Source organism: Dermacentor silvarum, chromosome 7 (assembly GCF_013339745.2).
Source record: "Dermacentor silvarum isolate Dsil-2018 chromosome 7, BIME_Dsil_1.4, whole genome shotgun sequence".
Taxonomy (NCBI): Eukaryota; Metazoa; Arthropoda; class Arachnida; order Ixodida; family Ixodidae; genus Dermacentor; species Dermacentor silvarum.
Window position 1 is genome coordinate 4,582,864 of NC_051160.1, and position 20,306 is coordinate 4,603,169.

A 20,306-nucleotide genomic window follows, 5' to 3' on the forward strand; every position below is an offset into this window, starting at 1 on the left:
GATTTCTCCTAACAGGGTATCAATGGCTTCTGCATGATTTAAAAATATCCAGTAAGACTAACCTCACTGCTGTTTAGCAAAATTTCAGGAAGTGATTTTCCACAAAGGTTTAGAGATAATTATGGGAAGCAATTATATAAAATTAGAGTGAATTGAGATAAACAAGATTGCCCCATATTCGAAGTAAGCACATGAAATTACATATATCTACAAGTGTTGAGCACCATAACTTGAAGGATAAAGATGTATGCCTGAGAAATGTAGTTGCTTGGATGTGGATGCAAACTGGGGTCCTTGGTCACAGGTACCCAATGCTCTACCTCTGCTCCCTGCCACCACTTGATAAGAAGCTAAGGACAGCACAACCAGTGATGGAACAAAAAAAAAAAAAAAAATAGGTGTTGCAATACGATGCAGGGTCAGCAGTGTGGATCAGAAAGCTAAGGGAGTAGCTGATAAGTCTCGTAAAGAATAAGAAAAATCAATAAGAGTTGGGCAGGTAATGTAATGCATAGGGCCAATAATCGCTGCTTTATTAGAGTAACAGAATAGGTGACGAGGGAAGGGAAGTGCAGTCGAGGATGATAAAGAATTAGGTGCTTTGATAAGAGTGATAATTTTGCAAACATAGGGTGGAGCCAGCTGATGCATGACAGGGGTAATTAAGCTCACCAAGAGAGGCCTTCACTCTGCAGTGGACGTAATATAGTATAAGCTGATGATGAGCACAATGTGTTAAAATTAAGATTCTCACTAAATCAGACAAATGAAAGCAAGAAGGCACACTGCAAATGACACTCACCCGACCACCATCCACCATGGTCTGTCCTCCAGCAGGTGGCTGCTGCTGCACTGGTGGCTGTTGGGGTCCCGTAGGCTGGTAATGATGATGGTGATGGTGGAGGTCATTTGGCACTTTGGGCTTTGGCGGGGTGGCTGGCAATTCCTTGGCAATGGGCCCTGGCCCAGGCGAATGGCTGTGACCCGGGTGAGACTTGGGCGGTCCGTACTGGTGGGGACCGCTCTGAGGCCCGGGACGGTAGCCGTCCGGCGGCAGGTGACCAGCCTGTGGGCCATAGTTCATGTTCTGTGGAGAGACCCTCTGCTGCTGCTGCTGCTGCAGTTGGGAGGGAGGCAGCTGGGAGGCCGGATGCTGGTACGGGGGGTTGGAGTAGCCACCAGGATGCTGTAAATACAGCATGAAAGTCCATTAGGTGCTATACAACACGAGAGCATTTCATTTATTTTTAAAAAAAGGTGGAAGGAGCTGTCAATAACAACTTGTACAAAGCAATCAGTGGCAGAAGCCTGTAGTGGAGAATGTCAATAAGAATAGGAATGTGCGAATGCTCAAATATCACCGAATCAAATAACGCATTTGAATAATTCGACTTGCAAATCTAATATCTACAATTCAATTTTTAAAATATTCAGTATGTTCAGTTTAGAGATTCGCATAGTGCCACATGTCGTTTGCGCCGCTCCTCTTGCTTGACGCCGCAAAAGCGAGTGCCTCACTTTGTTGTTTTCAGTGCAAAAGGAGCATCATAGACGGGCAAGGAGCGCCACAGACGGGCCGCTGCCCTTGCTGACGCACTGGCGGACACTTAGCCCCTGCGACCACTTTTGCCCTAATGCACGCGCTTCCTGACATCGGCTCTATACGGGGATCGCACACACAGTGCCTGATCGCCGCAATTCGCAGAACGGCACCACGTTGGCCGCCAACGTTGACAAACCAGTTGGTACAAAGTTTGTCCAAGTCAACAGGACCAATGGAAATGATAATGTGATGCAGACAGAGGGAACAGCAAGAAAAGCCGCGTGCGTTTCAGAAAGTGAAAAAGCATGTGCGAAGATTGGGTTTTATTAGTCGTTGGAAGGCACGTGGATCGAATTAGATATGTGGTGATCAAACCCACCCATATGCACGATTTCGGGGCCAAGCACTGACCCATACGAACATATTAGTGGCAAGCAGTCCGCGACAGCGTGCCGTGTATTTTTGTCATAGTCTCACCGCCTAATCAGCGCTGCTTCATCAAACGTCGGAGACTAACGTTACAATTTGGTGCCAAATCGACGCAGATCTATCCGCAGCAGTCGTGCGATCCTCGGGAAGCCAACAAACCTCCTCGCAAATGATAGCGAGTGTACAGGATGGCAATGAGGTTGCTCACGGCCACCATCTTTGGCCGCCTATTGTTCCGATGCCGTTTGCAGATGCACATCGGTCCTTTTTTTTTTTTTTTTGCAGCTTACAGCAACCTGTCAAAGACTAGCTTTGGATTTACATGGCGGGTGCCAAAGTGTCATGTCTCGGTTGCATGCAGTTGCACGAACGGGAACGGTGGATGGATGAGCGGGCGGGCAGATGAACGTGTAACTTCGCATATACCGCTGTCTAACTTGTAAGCGATAGCAAAAACAATAAAAACGGCGAAATTAAAATAAGTCGAATCTCGATAATTCGAACTCAAAGGGGCCCGAAAATTTGTTCGAATTAAAAGTTTGAATTAACGAAGGACGTATTTTTGAAGTATTCGAGCACCATAGCAAGATGAACGAAGGGTGCGAGTCGTGAAATTTCGCAGCGCGCAAGCACATAGCGAGTTGCGCCCACGCCGGCCAACGCTCGGTTCCCGATAACGGCAGAAAACGAAACTTCAGGGAGCGGACGGCGCCGACATGGCGACGGACGCGCGCGCGCAAAGACCGTCGAAGGTGAGGGAGGAGGGCGGCAGGAAAGCGGATTTGGCCTCGGCAACTTCGCCGCTTCGGTGGCCGTGCTTCGGTGGCTCCCCTCGCCCTCTCTCTCAACTCCCGCGCAGCTCCCTCATGTTCGACTGTCTCCGTGCGAGCCCGCCCCCGGTACAGCTGGCTCGGCACAGATTAGCCCGCTCCTTGAAGTTTCGTTTTCTGCAGTTATCGGGAAGCGAGCGTTTGCCGGCATGGGTATGGTGGCTAGAATTGCGTGCGTGCCGATGCATGTGATGACATTCATGTCATGACTTATCATTTATGTTCGTCATACACTCTTGTCATACTACACCAACTTTGGTACCTACCAAGTTAACGAAACGACCATGAGAGCACCAAGACGTAGGCGGCTAGATAGTTAGATAGATACTGTCAAAGTGGCATATGTTTGCTAAGAAATGCTTCGCATTTAAAAAGGCGCCCACGCCGCTTTGACGATGATCGCAGACAGCTGTTCAAAGCGGCGCGTGGGTTGGGGATCCTTCTGCACATGCTCCGAAGATAGCAGCTGAAGTATAGAGGGGATGGCATTTCGGCTGGCGCAGTGCAAGCGGCGTAGCGTGACTGGCCACAAACGACGCTCGCCTGCACGCTGAAAACGTGGGACTATAAACACGAGCGTCGCTTGTGGCCAGTCACCCTACACCAGCTGAAATGCCATCCCCTCTATACTTCGACGTGCGCGCCTACGGCTGCTATCTTCGGCGCATGTGCAGAATGATCCTCAACCGGGGCGCCGCTTTGAACAGCTGTTTGCGATTATCGGCAAAGCAGCGTGGGTGCCTTTTTTCTTCGCTCAATGCATTGTGGGTCGGCACAGTCGCACGACCAATACGCGGATGGAGCAAGAGCCATCTCGACATCGGACACGTAGGATTGCATCTGGTTAAGTTGACTGCGCCAGTGCGTCAAACTATAAACACTTGTCCTTGCCAACATGACGTGTGCATGACGTGTGCATGCACGCAAGCTCACCCTACGTCGGACTACATCCATGCTTTCAGAACGCACGCCGCCGCAAAGCTGTGTGGCCCGCGCGGCGACAGCTGCATGGCCTAAATGCTCCCGCACACTAGCGCTCTCCCCATCCATGATGGCGCAGAGTTCAAATTATCAGTGGTGATGCGGATTTCAGTGTGAATTAGCCAGATGCATTACATATTGCTTTCAATACATTGTTAGACTGCGGCGGCTACTTCGAATTATCCAAAATTTCAAATGAACGTGTTGTGATTTAACGGTCTTTTACTGTATACGGGTTTACACGGTAATTCTAGTATTGTTATCTATTATAACAATACTATTTCAGTCAGCTTATGCATCCAACTTTCGATAGCTGCCACCAAGTGAACGCGTTTAAAGATGGTGAATTCTATCAGCTGCCGCGTTTCACTACCATAACGACTACACTGCTTCAATCGTTAGCGATCTGCTGCGTCTGGCCGGGTAATGACGTGTTGCTTGAAAAAAAGGTTCTAGTTAGTGCAAGAATTCATCACTGGAACCGAGCACAGTCTGCTTGGTGACTACCCACGAAAGCGGATTAACCTTGCAGCCTGTGGGCATGAGCACCGGTGAGTAAAAAAGCACTGCTTTGCATTTTCAACTTTGAATTTCTTTGGGTGCGAGGCAGATAAAACAGATACCTGTAGTCACTTCTTAAAAGTGAGAAATAATAATTATATAGTTATTGCTCTTCAAGGGCAATTCAAATGAGGCTCTTGTTATTTTGCCACATTGCTAAAGTTCCTAACATGGAGTACAGCAAAAATAATAGATAGTTAGGCTGTTTCCACATAAATGATCCACTGAATAAATTCATTGCACATTAGTGACAAATGTACTTCAGGCGTTACATTTAGATTAATTGAATTTGAGACAGAATAAAATGATTGTGTTTATTACTAGTATCTGACAGAAACAATTGCGATCTAAGTGAGGCATGACTAAGCACAGCCCACAAAAGGAAATGATCAAAAGTAATGCACACATAAAACAGTGTTGTGTTAGTGCCTTTCTGTGATGCAGCATTGTGTGCATTGTTCTTTTGTTTTTGTGATGGGAAAAAAAAAATTCCGTATTGCCTTTCAACTGATTTTTCTTTTATTTGAAAAGATGGCCATATTCTCTTCAGTCACAAATTATGATGAACTATCAATAAATGTGTCAAAGTTACTTAAAGGGACCATGAAATGATTTTGACAATTTTGCACAAACATACCGAGTCATTAGGGTAGGTACTTCTGATCATTAAGTGACACATTTAAGCCCTCCACGTAAAGTGTGTAATTTATTACAAGGTTGTAAAAATGTGCATTGCTACCTATCGCAGCGGCGCCACTTCCCTGAGTTTTCTGCCACCCTGTAACCAACTACGTAGCGGCCGTGTGTGACGTCAGTTGGGCGAGCTATCCAATTGGCTGCTTACACTGCGTCATTGATAATTTTTCCAGCTTTATTGTGAAGAAATGCTTTTCATAATTGGAATGTTGGTTAATTATATTCTATAAAACAAGAAGCAACAGAAAGACATTACACAATGACAATTTCTCACTACGGTCAAGCATTTCAGGCACACAGCAAGTGCCTGCTTGTGTTACGACGTGCTCCAGGTTGATGCAAGCTGCGTGGTCAGCGTTGGTCTCGAGGTTTCTTTTTGCGAGGCCCATGAAATGCCCTTGTTGCGTTGTGGGCTGCAAATCTAGTGAATGACGACATGTCAAGGTACAACATCATGTCCCTCTGAAAGGCCATAGGCAAGCGAAGTGGCTGCAGCGCATCGGGCTGTCGGTACCCGATCGTGCGATGTTTGCAGCACTTACTTCATGCCGGAGGATTACTAGTACCACAATAGAGAGTTTTAGTGTGCACGGTATTCCGGTGACCGCAAGAAAACTGGGCGTTTTGACGGATGGGCAGATGTGCAAACATGAGTGGCCTGCAGGGTGCAGCCACCTGGTGGCACAGAGCTAATGTAAGTATAGACCACTTATAACGTAACCGCTTATAGTGCAGGACCGGATATAATATGGTCTTTTCAGACTCGTTAATTTTCCCATAGCACTCTATGTTCACGCGTATCGCTTATAGTGCAGTTGCAGGAGACGAAATACCGGTCACTCTGTGGCTGCCTGGAAGTTTGGTAGTCAACCGAAATGGTGAACGCTCCCCTCAAGTCGCAATTATACTCCGACCTAATGGGCGCGTCAGGTTCTGTGACGTCACAGTGGCGAACAACCAGCGTCTATACTCCAACGACACGACGCAACTGGCGTGTCGGGCATTGTCGGGTGCGTTCCAACGTTGCTGGCACGTGAATAGCTTCGTTTCTATTTTTCACCCACCGCACCGAGCCGCGCCGGCCACTCATCCCACCATTCCTCGCGCGGAGCGGGCAGAATGATGCAATGGCAGGAGCATGCGAAAGCGCGTCTGCTGCTGCAGCTCTTTGCGCATTAACAAGCATGGTGTCAGGTGCGCACAAGCAAAGATGAACACATCTCACTTGATGACCGTGGAAACTCTGTCAAAACGCTATAGTGAGGAAGCGCTGCAGCGAGCGAATTGATCTTTGTGCTGTGTCTCGCATCAACGTGAACTAAGCCACGAAAACACAGTGCACGGCCGACTGTGCCCTTGTCGCAGATGGCTTTCAAGATACAGTAGCCCCGGCGGGGGTGCACCCGGAGTAGAACCCCCCTCCCCCTGGAGTCTTGTGCGTCACAGATGACACCGCTTTCCTCCCTTGCCTGTGTGAGATTTAGCCGGGATTGCCAGCTCACCCTCGCACGCTTTTACTCGCACATACAGCATACGGTGTGCGCCGATGATTTTAGCGCCCTTGGACTTAACACGGAACCTCGCGGCGACAGCGACGGTGGGCATGTGCCTGGAGTGTCTATATAGTAATTGCTATCGCAATAAAATCGTTTTTTTTTTTTTTTTGTTATAGTGCGGTACCACTTACCGAGCTGATATTTGCGGCTCCGGTGACTTACGTTACAAACGGTCTACACTGTAGCAGTAACCAATAGTACAGTAAAATCTCAGTGATACGAATCTCGCGGGGTCACGTGAAATATTCGTATCACCTGAAATTTGTATCATCAAAACATACACAATATCAAGAAATATATTTATTTTTACCCGAAAATATTTCTAGTAGTGGAACCCCATTGATACCTACCTCGCTGCTGTGTTTTCCCGGCTGCTACGTCGCGTTTTCGCGGTCCCGACCTAAATCCCATTGACTTCTATGTATTAAGTTCCCCATAATACGTCGCCAATCTGTAATGTTCCTGCATATTACGTTGCATTTGAATGTGGCGGTTACGTAAATTTAGAGGGGCAGCCAGCTTATACGTTGCAACAAGCGGCCGGCACGTTGCAGATACGACGTAGCCATGCAGGTGCCAGTATCTTGAAAGCGATCGTATCTTGAAAGTGCGCGCCCGTGTGGACATTTTCACCAAAACGATCTGCAATGCTGACAAAGTGCGCCTAGTGCCGGTAGCTTCGTATGCGCTGCGCCTTCAACGTTCAGTTCGCGTTGAAGCAAGACAGCGCAAAGGTGAATTCGCTCACAGCTGCTGCTGCACTTCCTCACGCCAGCGTTCGATAGCGTGTGTCCACAGTCATCGAGTGAGATGTATTAATGTTTACCTGTGCGCGCGTAACATCATGCTTTGTTAATTTAGTTAGTAAGTGAATGTTTACAAGTTTATATGGCCGGTACAACTACTATGCTTACTTCACACAGCTCTACTAATTTGCAATCGCAATCATTGCTTCACCTTTCGAGTGAAACTGCAACTTTTTTTTTTTTCGCGATCCCTTGAAAAACATATCAACGGGGTTCTACTAACCATGTACATTTTCTTCTTGCCCAAATCGTCAACAATCGCCTTCTGAAAGGTTTATATGGCCGGTACAACTACTATTACGGTACAACTACTATTACTATTTAGTACAACTACTACATTATAAGTGTGGTCTCAGGAATGTTTTCACACGCCACTGAATGCCTGAGAACATCGAGTGCAGGGAGCGTTTTGGCCATCGAGGCTGTGCTGCGGTCGTTGTTGCAGCAGCGGTCCTCGTCTACTTTCTCGCTAAGCATCGGCTAGGCTGTGATGTGGTGCGGTCCGCTCGACGTGGGGACTAATGAGAGATTGCGCAGCCACGTAACATAGCCAGTTGCTTGGTGACTATGGATCCCGTCCAGATCCCGCTGTGCCGGGTTGTCTGTGCTGGTGGCTCGGCTGTCTCGGCCGCCGCTGCTATTGCTCACGCGTTCGTATAGTCCACAGCGGTGCGGCAATGTGTTCAGAACAGACAATTTTTTTCGTATTGTGAGCAATGTATTTCGGCCGGGGAATGTTACGAATTCGTATCACACCGAAATTCGTACCAGCCGGGATCGTATCACCGGGGTTTTACTGTATTCTACTTTGCTGCTGGTGTAAATTTTTGGCAGCAGCGTAATACAGTTGAATCTTGTTTATTCGAACTGACACTGTGGTCCCGTCAAAACGGTGTGTATTCCAACGGGCGAAAACGCTCGGTAATTCGCACGTGAAGGCATTTGCGATGGTTAATTCGAACATACCACGCACCGACAATGCTCTCAGCAGCGTGCCAAATAACGCGGCTGAACCTTCGACCGTCATTGCTCGGACACCGCCATAGAGAAAAAGCTTAGGAGAGACCCCTCAATGCAGCAGCGGAGGCCCAGTCCGGCCAATGAAACTGCCCACCCTGGCAAACGCTCGCTTCCCGATAACGGCAGAAAACGAAGCTTCAGGGAGCGGGCTAAGCCGGCGCCGGGCTGGCTGGAGTGGCGGGCGCGCACGGAGACAGTTGAAGGTGAGGGAGCTACAAGGGAGTTGAGAGAGAGGGCGAGGGGAGCCACCGAAGCTACTGCCACCGAAGCGGCGGTGTTGCCGAGGCCAAATCCGCTTCCCTGCCGCCCTCCTCCCTCACCTTCGACGGTCTCCGCGTGCGCCCACCTGTCGCCATGCCGGCACCGCCCGCTCCCTGAAGTTTTGTTTTTTGCCGTAATCAGGAAACGAGCGTTGGCCGGCGTGGGCAGTTGCGCTCGCTATGCGCTTGCGCGCCACGATATTTCACGGCTTGCACCATTCGTGCATCGTGCTATGGTGCTCGAATACTTCAAAAATACGTCCTTCTTTAATTCAAACCAATTTTCGGGCCCCTTCGAGTTTGAATTATCGAGATTCGACTGTAGTAGTTAACACGTCTTTTAGGCTGCTTATGTTTATGCCTCTGCCCATCAGTTGAAACACTCAGCTTGCCTGTGTTTACCGGAATTCCTGACACACTCGGCACTGCGACAGAACGCTCACAATGCACGCTGCTTGAATAGCTCTCGCTGTGGATTGACAGCCAGATGGCTAGCGAAGAGGTTGGAGAGGCTTAGCGTGCTGGCTCCAAGACAACCGGAAGTAGATGTCCCGACATCACATCATGACGCAGAACCAGTGAAGGTGGAGCTTCGCCCCGATTCCTCAGCGAATGAGTTGAGATAAAACATGGCTAGGGAGGAGGGTAAACTGCAACTGTCTGTAGCTCTATTAATAGGAGTCAAATCACTTAAATTGTGGCGCAAATGTTTTACTGTAGCTGTATTCTTAACATCTACAAAATTTGTCCAAACCGTTTCAGGGGTTTTACCGTATTTATTCGAATCTAGGCCGATAGTTTTTTTCAAATAATCACATACGAAACTCTAGGGTCGGCTTAGATTCGAGGATTTAAAAAAACGCGCCAGTTTTTAACTGAAACTGATAAATACGGTGCATAGTTAGCGCCATCTAGAAAAGTTAATATCGCAGCCGCTACTAGCCGCGCCAGTAGCCAACTGAAGTACACGAGCGACGTCGCCATTTTGACCTGCGTCCTATCGGTTGTATCGGTATGGTGCAGCATCGGCGCGCGGTGTGGCGTTATCGTAATGGCACCAAATGGGCGATGCCACTATAGTGCCGCTTTCTAAACGAATACTGTATTTACTCGAATCTAACGCGCACTTTCAACACGACCCTAAATCTGCGTCGGCATTTCAGAATGGCCGCCTCGCACGCGCGTCGAGCCTAGCTACCGTAGCATGCGGAAGCTTCCTCCGTGTGCTGCAGTACACGTGCTTAGGCAAAAGTCTACCGTCTGTCTTCACATTCTCAGCGTCTGCTCTATCTATCAACATGAAGTACCGAGTTCATCATGATGCCGCATTTAAAAGGAAAGTGATCATCTGTGCGGAGACGGACGGAAATCGGGCCGCATCACGGGCGTTCGGAGAATCCGAAACTTGCGAGCGGGACTGGCGCAAACAGAAGGAGAGGATTTTCGCCAGCAAAGCAATGCGGAACGGTTTCAGTGGACCGAAGCAGGACGTAATCTGCGACGATCCACTTCGGCAATACGATTGCCTTGGCCCTATCTTGAAAGCAATCTGCGACGGGTAAAGTCCGCCGCGCACCGTGTTTTCGCCGCGTTGAAGCGAGACGCATGCTAGCACGAAGGCGCGCTCCGTCTCCAGCATTCTGACAGTTAGTTTCCGCAGTCAACGAGCGAGATGTGTTCATGTTTGCTTGTGCGCGCGTGACACCGTGCTTGTTAATAGCGGTCTACTAATTTGCTATCGCATTCGATGCATCGCTTTTCAGGCGAAACTGCGACTTTTTTTATTCATCGCAACTTCAGTGCATCAAGAGGAAATCTATTTTTCCAAATGACAGAAAGTTGTATTTCCGTTTGAAAGCATGAGGTGCGCGGTACTGTAAAGGACTGTTTTTTTCCTCACGGAAAACGGGTGCGCGTTACAATCGAGGTGAGCGTGAGAATCGAGTAAATACGGTAGTTGTGCTAGCCGTAGAGGCATCGTCAAACGTTCAAGCCGCGCGGAACTTCGGCATCGGTCTGTCGTTGGAGGGGGCCACGGGAGATGCTTTTTGCGTGCGCCGCAACGAGAATGACATTTACCCAGGAACATTGATCGTGCGCTCCTTCCAAAAATGCAGCATCTCTAATGCGCTTGATGGTACTGAATATAGAGCACTAGAGCATATAGAGCACAGTAAGGAAGATAGCGACGAGGCTAGCAGCGATGGTGACATAGAATGAGCTCGGCATGTTCAAATTTAATAAATGCTGTTTTATTTTGCGAATGCTGTCCTCGCTTTTTCGTTCGGCCTACATTCGAGGTAAGTTTTTTTTTTTTCTGACTTCGAACTTTTGGGGGGTCGGCTTAGAATCGGAGTCGGCCTAGATTCGAGTAAATACGGTAACTATATTCCAAAGTGCTACAGATTCTATTACAGAAAACTCAAACTGGTAGAATGATTGTTTGTGCATTTTCCATTGAGTAATTAGAAATAAATTCTTCCTATGATGTGCAGTCATGTTGAGCTTTTTTATATCATATGAATCACCAATGGAAAGCACATGTGCAAGTTAAATATTTGCTGTAGTCATTACGAGAAAGAGAAAACTGGAGGGGCGTCCTTTTTTTGTAGTGTTGCTGTGTGCGAGTGTGTTCTTTTACGCTCTGAAGCAACTAAAATGAAGTACCTAGTCTGCATATTATTCATTGCCATAAACTATTTCAAGCTATGAATTGGTTCCACCCAGCTGAGGTTTGCATTCTAATGCAGCGGATTGACAGGGTGGAAATTCCTAACGCAACACCTAGCTTATAAGAGCCATTGTAGTAGAGGGCTTCGGAGTAACTTCAACCACCTTGATTTTTTCAACATGTTCACGAAGCTTAGTTCGTGTTTCTATGTTCTGCGCCCATCGGAATGCAACCGTTATGGCCAGGAAGCACACTTGCCATCCCATTCTCAGCAGCAGAATGTCATAGTCATTGTGGCCAGACCTCAAGACAGCTTGCATGCTACCGCTTTATTACAGCACTCATGCAAAAGTCACAGAGTCGACTCACCTCATTCACAGCATACTGAGACGCCATTCCAGAAGGAGACATCCGGTGTCCACCGTTGAGTGTGGGTGGGACCTTCCCATTTGGAATGTGTGGTGCCGGGGGCTGGTGGGACGGTGGAATGCCACCCCCGTGTGCGGAGTGCATGGGCGAAGGACCCCTCGGGTGCTGCTGGTTCACATGTGGAGGGGGATGGTGCATGCCAGCGGCAGGGTGTTGAGGAAGTGCCTGGTGCTGCTGTTGAGCCGGAGGGTGATGCATGGATGAAGGAGGGTGACCTGCCGCTGGCGGAGGAGGGGCACCTCCGTGGTGCGTCTGTGATCCAGGGCCAGAGACAGGCCGGGTGTGCGGAGGAGGCACCGCAGCGCCGTACCCAGAGGACTCCCAGTCACTGGCATCGTAGCGGTCCTGGCCCGAACCCCAGCTCTCTCGGTGAGGCGATGCCTGTCGTAAGTGTTGCTGTGGTTGCTGCTGCTGTTGATGTTGCTGTCCGGCATGAGGTGGGGGATGCATGTGCGGTGGAAGGTGCGGCAGTGGAGCGTGGTGCGGATGTGATGGCAAAGTGTGTGAGGTGGGCAAGTGGTCCCGGCTTCCATAGTGGCCTGGATGCGACTGTTGCCCATTGTGCGGTGGCTGTTCCTGAAATAGAGAGGAATTATCACAAAGCTGGAACTAACACCGCTTACCCAAGACACCAAACAACTCACTCCACTGCCTTTTTCACGCTCTGTGCTTACAATCAAATGTCTCAAATGTTATCTTCAAAGCGCATTTCAGTTGATTTAAGTGCAGAGACATATGGCCATGAATGGTAGTAATAGCCTCTGTTGTAACAAAACTATACTAGGAGCATGAAATTTTCATAGTCCTGGCTGCATCATATATCATGCTTGTGGTAACGAATGGTAGCGGTGCTGTAGTGGTCAGCGAGCGGGTGATAAAGGGTAAGAAATAAAGACAAAAGAACGAAACAAAATGAGCTGTCACAAAGTCTGGGCCCAGGATTATGCTACAGTTGTCCTTGTTGGAACAGTCTGGAGCAAGTTTGACAATATGCGCTTGCACCATGTACCTGTTCAGAATAGTAGCTGCCATTGTGTGATGGAACACCGTGAGGTGGCTGAGGTGTAACATTGCCAGGCTGTTGACGCCCCTGCATAGACATTTATGACCATTACTAAAAAAAGATTCCCTGTGATTTCTAGTCTGAGTAATGTAGGCACCAGTTACAGAGAAACAAACAACACACATGGGCAAGGGAACACTATACAGTCGCTGACCGATTTTCCGGACATCACGGGTACTGAAAAATAGTCCGAAAAATCAAACAGTCCGAAAAACTCGTTCACCCTAAAAAAGAAAATTTATTAGTCTTAGAGTGGCATAAAAAAAATCTTTAATAATACCCTGCCTCATACTATGCTTGGAAGCGATCAGATTTGCTGAGATCAGATCTCCATTAGCGGAAATCGCCATGGAAATCGAAGAGCCCCGTTACTTGGCACATGGCCTCCACGAACAGCTCTAACAGCACGCCGTTCGCTCCGGCCTTCCCATTCGGCGCATAGCCCTGCGGAGAAGTGTAATCTTGCTAACTCCACAATGCTCTGTAACAGGTCAGCGACGGCGTGTTGTCGGAGCTGATAGCGGAGGCCACGCTTCACACCACTTGGCTCTCGCAAAGGCACCGGCGGTGGCGCCGATCACACAAACGCAAAGCCGCAAACGTCTACGAGGTGCACACACCCCGTGCAAAATAAATATAGCAACGGAACTTAAAAAAAAAAAAACGATTTCGCGAAGTGATCAAGACGATAGTGCTGATCGAAAAAAGAAAAAAGTGTCGTCCCCTAGAGCGTTCTGTCAGTTAAAGAAAAGCGGGCATGGCCTTCAAGACTAGAGGATGGCGCGCTTTTCCCAATCTTGGAGGCTACAGAGCGGGCCACTGGGAGCCAAGCCTGGGCAAGCCAGCGGAAAATCCAACATGGCGGCCTCCAAGAACGGGTACCATCATGGCTAAGAACAAACCATTTAGTCTGGAAAATCAGTCGCGAAAATGCATTAGTTCTATGGGAACCCTGACGGTGCATTTATGAAGTCCGGAATATCCAACAAGTCCGAATTTTCAGAGTCCGAAAAATCCATTGGCGACTGTAATGTATCAATATATATGCACGCATATACAGGCAATCAAAAGCAGCATGTCAATAATTCAGCATGTTTAAGCATGAAATCAGAGTGAAGTTATTTACAAATTTTGCCTTCAGATGTGGCTTTACAGCAATGTGGTGCAGCTTGCAGATGAGCCGCTAATGAAGGCAAATTACACAGGCCTCAAACAGAATGCAGTAGTGAAGGAAGTGCCAACTGGAAGTGCGAAATAAAAATGCTTCTGGGGCTTCGCTTCATACTGCGGACTTGCGAGCGCTCCCTGACGTTGGCCTGATGCGGGATCGTACACACAGCACCTGAACGCCGTGTGAACTTTCCGTGACCCTCTATATTTCAGAATCTTTGACAGGTGGCAAATCACGCACCGAACCTGACAACAAAAACTGTGCGAACGGTGCCTGTTCTTTACTGGCGGTGCTGCTACGCGCACTGAGGTGATTGAGTCACATGATGCACGGTCATTTCGTCTTGTCGCGCAGATTGGCCTTACGATAACCCATCTGCCGGAAAGCTGGGCCAGCCCTTCTGTATTTTAGAGAAAGACTGGAAAGCAAAACTTCTTATACAATAAATAAATGATTGCTGCAAAACACAGGCCCACTATTAAACTGAGAATCGCATTACAATACAGTACAAATGAACATCACTAGTTCACTCGTTTCAGAGCAAAAAAAATTTTAAAAATGCGCCTGATTCTATTCAACAGACATTCTATCAATAAAAAAATAATTTTCCAGACCTTTGCATATGCACCGAGTTGTGATCAGTGCTGGCATACTAATTTGGTGTTTCCTTTAACAACAGTGGACCTCAATGTATACACTGGAATCTCATTGAAATTATCTTCACGGGAACTGGAAAATAAAACGTACCTATCATCTGAAAATCGTATTATCTGAACATAATCGTATATAAGAAAAAGAAATGGTATAAAAAAAAAACTTATCTCGAAAAACGTATTATGCAGAATCGTATCAACAATATTCCACTGTATCTTGATTTCATATGTACCCAAGTTACTGCTAGCGTGCTACATTCTTGTAGTGCAATGCTAGGAGACTGTGCTTCTTGCCCAAAATTTGGAAGCATTAAATTTTTTTTTAATATTCTGATATTCGATATTCAAATCGTACAGGGGTGCAAAGCTGCCTGACTTTGCAGAGCGCAAAAACAATGAAACACTTTAAAACTTCGGTATTTGAGTATAACATGATATGCAAACTTAAGATGCCGAATTTCAGAACAAGACCTTCACAATATTACACATGGGACTTTAGTGGCATCTTGAATACCATGCAAAGTATTATGTAGCAGATAAGCATTGTTTAGCAGCCTAATGTTTAAGCTGAAAAGCTTTTTTTTAATATTATTTATGTTCTCCTTCCCCACCTGGGTGACCTATAATACCCGGGATGGAGGGGGGGGGTATCAAGAGAAAACAATGCTTGCCAGCAACGCTATACTACTCACCAATTCTGTGCAGTGCAGCGAAGGCTAGGGTTCTCACTAATTAAATCAAATAATTAAATTATGGAGTTCTATGCACTAAAATCACAGTATGATTATGAGGCATGACAGAGTGGGAGACTATGCATTATATTTGAGCAACTGGGGTGCACATAATGATTAATGTGCAGCCTAATGTGCACATAAATCTAAATACTATACAAGTGTACTTGCATTTTGCCCCCATCAAAGTTCGGCTGCCACGACCTCAGGCTTAGCAGCTTAACGCCATAGCCACTAAGCCACAGTGACAAGTGCCAATCAGTAGCGAGAGCCCAGAAGAGAGGACGACGGTGCTCTCCTTATTGTGCGCTACTAATCCTACTGTGAAGCTTCTATTCAGTCAGCACTACGCGGAGGACAATCAGTTACAGTTAATGGAAAAGCCCTTCTTCCAGTTGGCTGATGCGACTTGTAGGTTTCGCTGCACTGAGCGTAGTTGGCGAGACAAAAGTACAGCTCACCTGTGCTGTGTGCTGTGCAGTCTGTGGCGGGTAGCCCTGGGCGTGGGTGGGTAACGATGGGCTGTCGGGCGCCTCCTGCGAGTCACCCGGCCTGTGCATGCCCTGGCCATGCGTGTCCTGCTGAGGGTGATCCTGTGGATGACCCTGCTGCGGGTGCATGTAGCCCGGGGCATACGCATTAGGGTGGCCCTGGAGGTGGTCGGGTGGGAGGCGCCCCCCTCCCATCGGATGCTGAGCCTGCGTGGTAAGGGAGAACCATTTGCAATGAGAGGACAGTGACCTAGACACATTGACAGCTGCTGAACGTAAAGTCCCGCCTATAATAACTGGGAGCAGTTGTAAGGTGCAATGAGCAACAAAACAAGAAATTAACATAGCTCAGTGACAGTGGAAAAGCAAAATCACTCGCAGAGAGGTTAATAAATAATCAGACTCTTTAATAGACGAGCTTGTGCCCAGGAAGCAAAGTGACTCTTTAATGACAATGCTAGTGATGAGCACACCCAGCGGTCGTTGAACCTGATCTTGTAATACCCGTGTCACACGGGCACGCTTGGAAGGCCTTCCAGTCGACAGCCTTCAAAACGCCACAACTCTATCGATTCAGAGGAGTTGTGGCGGTGCTACACAGCACTCCTGAAAGGCCGTTGAGTGGTTCAGGTGTATCTCGCAAAAATTGTGTGGCGCTGCGGATCTTTAGTGTTGTTTTCATGTCACCAAAAGTAAAATAATATTAAATCCACTCAAAAGCACAGAAATGTATTTTAATAAATTGTTTATACATTGTTATAAATATATGCTTAGTTTTTATGCTTTAAGTAGCGAAAATGTAGCACGATGAACACAAGCACGTCGCTGTTGTTGAGCGTATGTGCAGTTTGCACATTTCAAGTGGAAAAAATACTTTATTAAATCAATAACAACACTTGTACTATGTACTATTTTTGAGAGCATTTGGTTAGATTTTTTCTTCCTATTTGTGAGTACGAGCACGCTTCCGCTTCCGTTGCTCAAAGGCCATAGGGGTTTCGATAGAGTTGTAGGGTGCTCCCTTGACTCAATAGACTGACTCGGTGGCCTTCGAAACCGCCCGTGTAGCAGCTCGAACTTGACCTTTGAGTCAATGAACTATCGGTTGGAAGGCCTTCCAAATGCCTGTATGACACGGGTAGTAGTCATGTCTGTCCGGTACTTATGCATATGTCACTGTACATTCTAGAGTAAGCGCTGTTGCTCGTGTAGATACAAGATTGTAAGGCACTATTTGTATGGCACATGCAATTTAATGACATCTCTTGTGCCGTAGAATTGGCAACAATGTTCAAGAAATTTGAGATACAGCAAGCACGTCTCACGTCAAGTGCTAAAAGCAATAATTGGGCATAAAGCAGTCACGAATAAAAAGTGAAATACCCCAGGCATTGTGAAATGACAGCTGTGATGTTAGGAGACTGGGAGATGGCAGTATGAATTAGAAGAGCAATTATGGGTGGACGGTTCTACAGTTAAGGTTAACAGGAATTTGGCAGGTCATGTAATGTGTACAGCAGATAACCAATAGTCTTTTAGAATAACAGGATGGGTGCCATGGGAGGAAGAATGCAGTCGAGTGCGGCACAGAATTAGTTGGTATGATGAGACGAGAAACTTGCAGGATGGAACTGGCTGATTGCTGGGAATAGCTTGTCTTTCAAAGGGCATAAATAGGGTTATAAGAATGACTTCAATGGAGGGCATAAAAGTGCAGGAAAAAGCGAGATACGAAAAGGACAGCAAAATCTCACCTGTGGGTGCTGGCCCCGAAGTGGCTGCTGCCCTTGGTAGTGTGCATATGGAGGCAGTGTGTGGCCCTGAGACGCTGGGCTGCTTTCTGGGAACGTGTCGTGTTCTGGAACAGGTGGCGGAAGCCGGCTCATGTCTCGATGGATCATGGGAGGGCTCTCCTTGCGGAGAGAGTTGGAACGCGTCACCGAAACGGGCCCGCCTGGGCGCGATGGACCTCTGCCCACGGGACTTGTGCTGCCAGGAGTGCCACCTCTCACGATAGTCTGCACGAATGCACATAGTCTCACAACTTAAAGGGATCCTGAACCATCTCTCGGGCTTGGTGAAAAAACACAGTCCGCGCATAGCATACGTTGCTGTGAACATCTCAGCCAAATTTTGCAGAGTGGCGCATAGAGCTCGCAAGCGAAGCGCAAAAGTCACTTTTCTCCGAACCGCTCTCTTTTTAACAGAAGCCTGCTCCTCACTCTTTTCCGGACACTTTATTTTGTAATATAGCAGATTCCCATACACGGCTGCTATTGCCCAATAGCTGACGCCAATCAAGAAGGGTGTTTTCATCAGTGCACTTCTTACTACTGTCCCAATGTATACTTATTGACGCCATTTAATAAACAGGCTGAAGTGAGCAAAAATCTGCTTTTGCATTTTGATAATAATTACGCACTTCTGGAAGAAGCCGACATCGTCTGCTCACGCTCGGCCGCGGCCGCCCACGTAGGAATGAAACTTAGGCCGCCCTGCTTATCGGTGCCGTAGCTGTCGGGTCTCACTAATTTTGACTAGTTTTGAACACTCAGCTATCCTCGAAACGCCCAAAGCTTAAGGTCAGAACACACACACGCTTTCCAGTGCAAGCTCACTCCTGGCCGTTCCTGGTTAGACGCCTTGGCAGACTTCACTTCATTTTGAGTTATTGACAGCGCTTCAAATGTGCAATTTGGATGCGGCTACTATCTGTCAGTCAAGCTGGTGCAGGAAGCCGGTTTGCACCACATAGCACAGCCAGACTGTAGCATATGAGTGCAAGCGTGCAGTCAAACTCTGTCATGCACAAAGCAAAAGCTGCGCATACGCACTACAGTTGCATGTAGGTGTGGTCAGGTACGAAACGTAGATACCGCGGTTGACACAGGATGCCGCGACGAGTCCACTGGCTGAGCGCACTGTGGCTCACCGAGGACAACCATGTTTGGCTACATTTGGCTAAAGCCCCTTTATTCTGTTACGTTTGGCACGTCATAGGCTCAAAATTAAAAGTATTGGCGTTTACGTGAACATCCAAAATCAAATTTGAACTGCGCGCCACGGCAACGTTCAGTAGGCAGCTTGTTGAAGGAACGCCCCGCATTCGCGTGCAAGGCATTGAAGAAGGAATGGGAGCCCAGCGAATGGGATCATACATGACCTTTGATTGCCAATAACTCTGCTTCTTCCAAATGCATTAATGTACTTTTTACGGCACAGTATTTCTGAAATAGTCTATTTTAACTTCAAATGCATTTCTCGACTTCGATAAAAAGTGGTTCAGGGCCCCTTTAAGGCCTCCTAAACGGCCCAAAACATACTTGCTTTTGCAAAAAGTCCTCTCGTGCCTTTCTCTTAAGAAGGATAGATAACCACTGGACTATTCAGCAAGTACATGCCCTAGCCATCTACCACCTGTGGATCTATGGTGCACACCATAAATCACTACTGAACTTCATTGAAGAGCACCAGTTCTACTTTATGGGAACCACCTCACACCTCCACCACTTATAAGGCAGCAGTCTTATTATGATACCTTCCAGATAGAGCAAGACAATGCAGCGTATGGTAAGGATATGTACAGATCAAGAGGAGAGATATGAATAGTCATCAACAATATATACATAGTTACCTACATATATACAAGGTGCCCCACCTGTTTTATGCCACGGGGAAAGCTGTCAAATAAAGAGAAAGCACAACAGGTTGTTCTTGCCTTGCGAAACAATTGCTGGTGTCTTTGACCAAACTTTAAAGCCCTTTCAAAGAGGTCTAGAAAAGGCCCTATCTTCTGGAGCTTGCAGAAACAGGTATGACTCACGTGCAGCTTCATGTCCAGTATTTCGGTGGGGGTTATGTTCGAAGGGTCGATAATTGGCTTGGGCCGGTCTTGGCCCGCACCAATGAGGCTGGCCCATTGCGGTGGCAGTCCGACAAAGCGGCCCTCCCGCCGGTCAAAGCCAGTGTGCACTCGATGTTCGAAGTTGCTCGGCGCCGAGATTATCGGCTTCTTCTTCTTCTTGGCGAACATCCTGGAAGCCCGTTGCTCCTCAACCTTTTGCGGGCCCAGGTAGTTCTCCTGCTGCTGCTGATGCTCTCACTGTACAGCAAGCAAAAAAATTGCAATGTGGCATTTCTAATAGCTGTTGAGTTTTTAATTAAGGGGTTTAACACCTCAAAGTTTCACAGTAGGCTACAAAGGATGTAGTAGCGGAGAGTTCTGGATCGATTTTGACCACCTCGAATTCTTTAACTCCTTAACTGCTGTGACAAATTGCGAAAAAAATTTTAAAAGTGCAAAAATAATTTGTGAAAGTCACTGTACATTATTTTCTTGTCAAAATTACAAGAAACGGTACACATACACCATGTACAAAAATTACCAAAACTTCACTACACGTTAACTCGTCATC

At 47.4% G+C, this 20,306-nt stretch overlaps 1 protein-coding gene across 2 annotated transcripts in view; it reads right to left on the minus strand.

Annotated features, from left to right (window-relative positions):
• The window catches only part of LOC119457465 (serine/threonine-protein kinase PAK mbt), a 74,291-nt gene that overhangs the window by 26,396 nt on the left and 27,589 nt on the right, over nt 1–20,306 (minus strand). Inside the window, exons 2-7 of one of the 2 annotated variants that reach the window (XM_037719031.2) lie at nt 19,715–19,993; nt 17,646–17,909; nt 15,862–16,098; nt 12,792–12,872; nt 11,723–12,358; nt 803–1,186 (exon numbers count right to left, since the gene is read on the minus strand). In XM_037719031.2, coding sequence (XP_037574959.1) covers nt 803–1,186; nt 11,723–12,358; nt 12,792–12,872; nt 15,862–16,098; nt 17,646–17,909; nt 19,715–19,924 — 1,812 coding nt within the window. In that variant the 5' untranslated portion in view covers nt 19,925–19,993. The remainder of the gene's footprint in view (nt 1–802; nt 1,187–11,722; nt 12,359–12,791; nt 12,873–15,861; nt 16,099–17,645; nt 17,910–19,714; nt 19,994–20,306) is intronic. The other variant, XM_037719032.2, reaches the window with a different exon arrangement.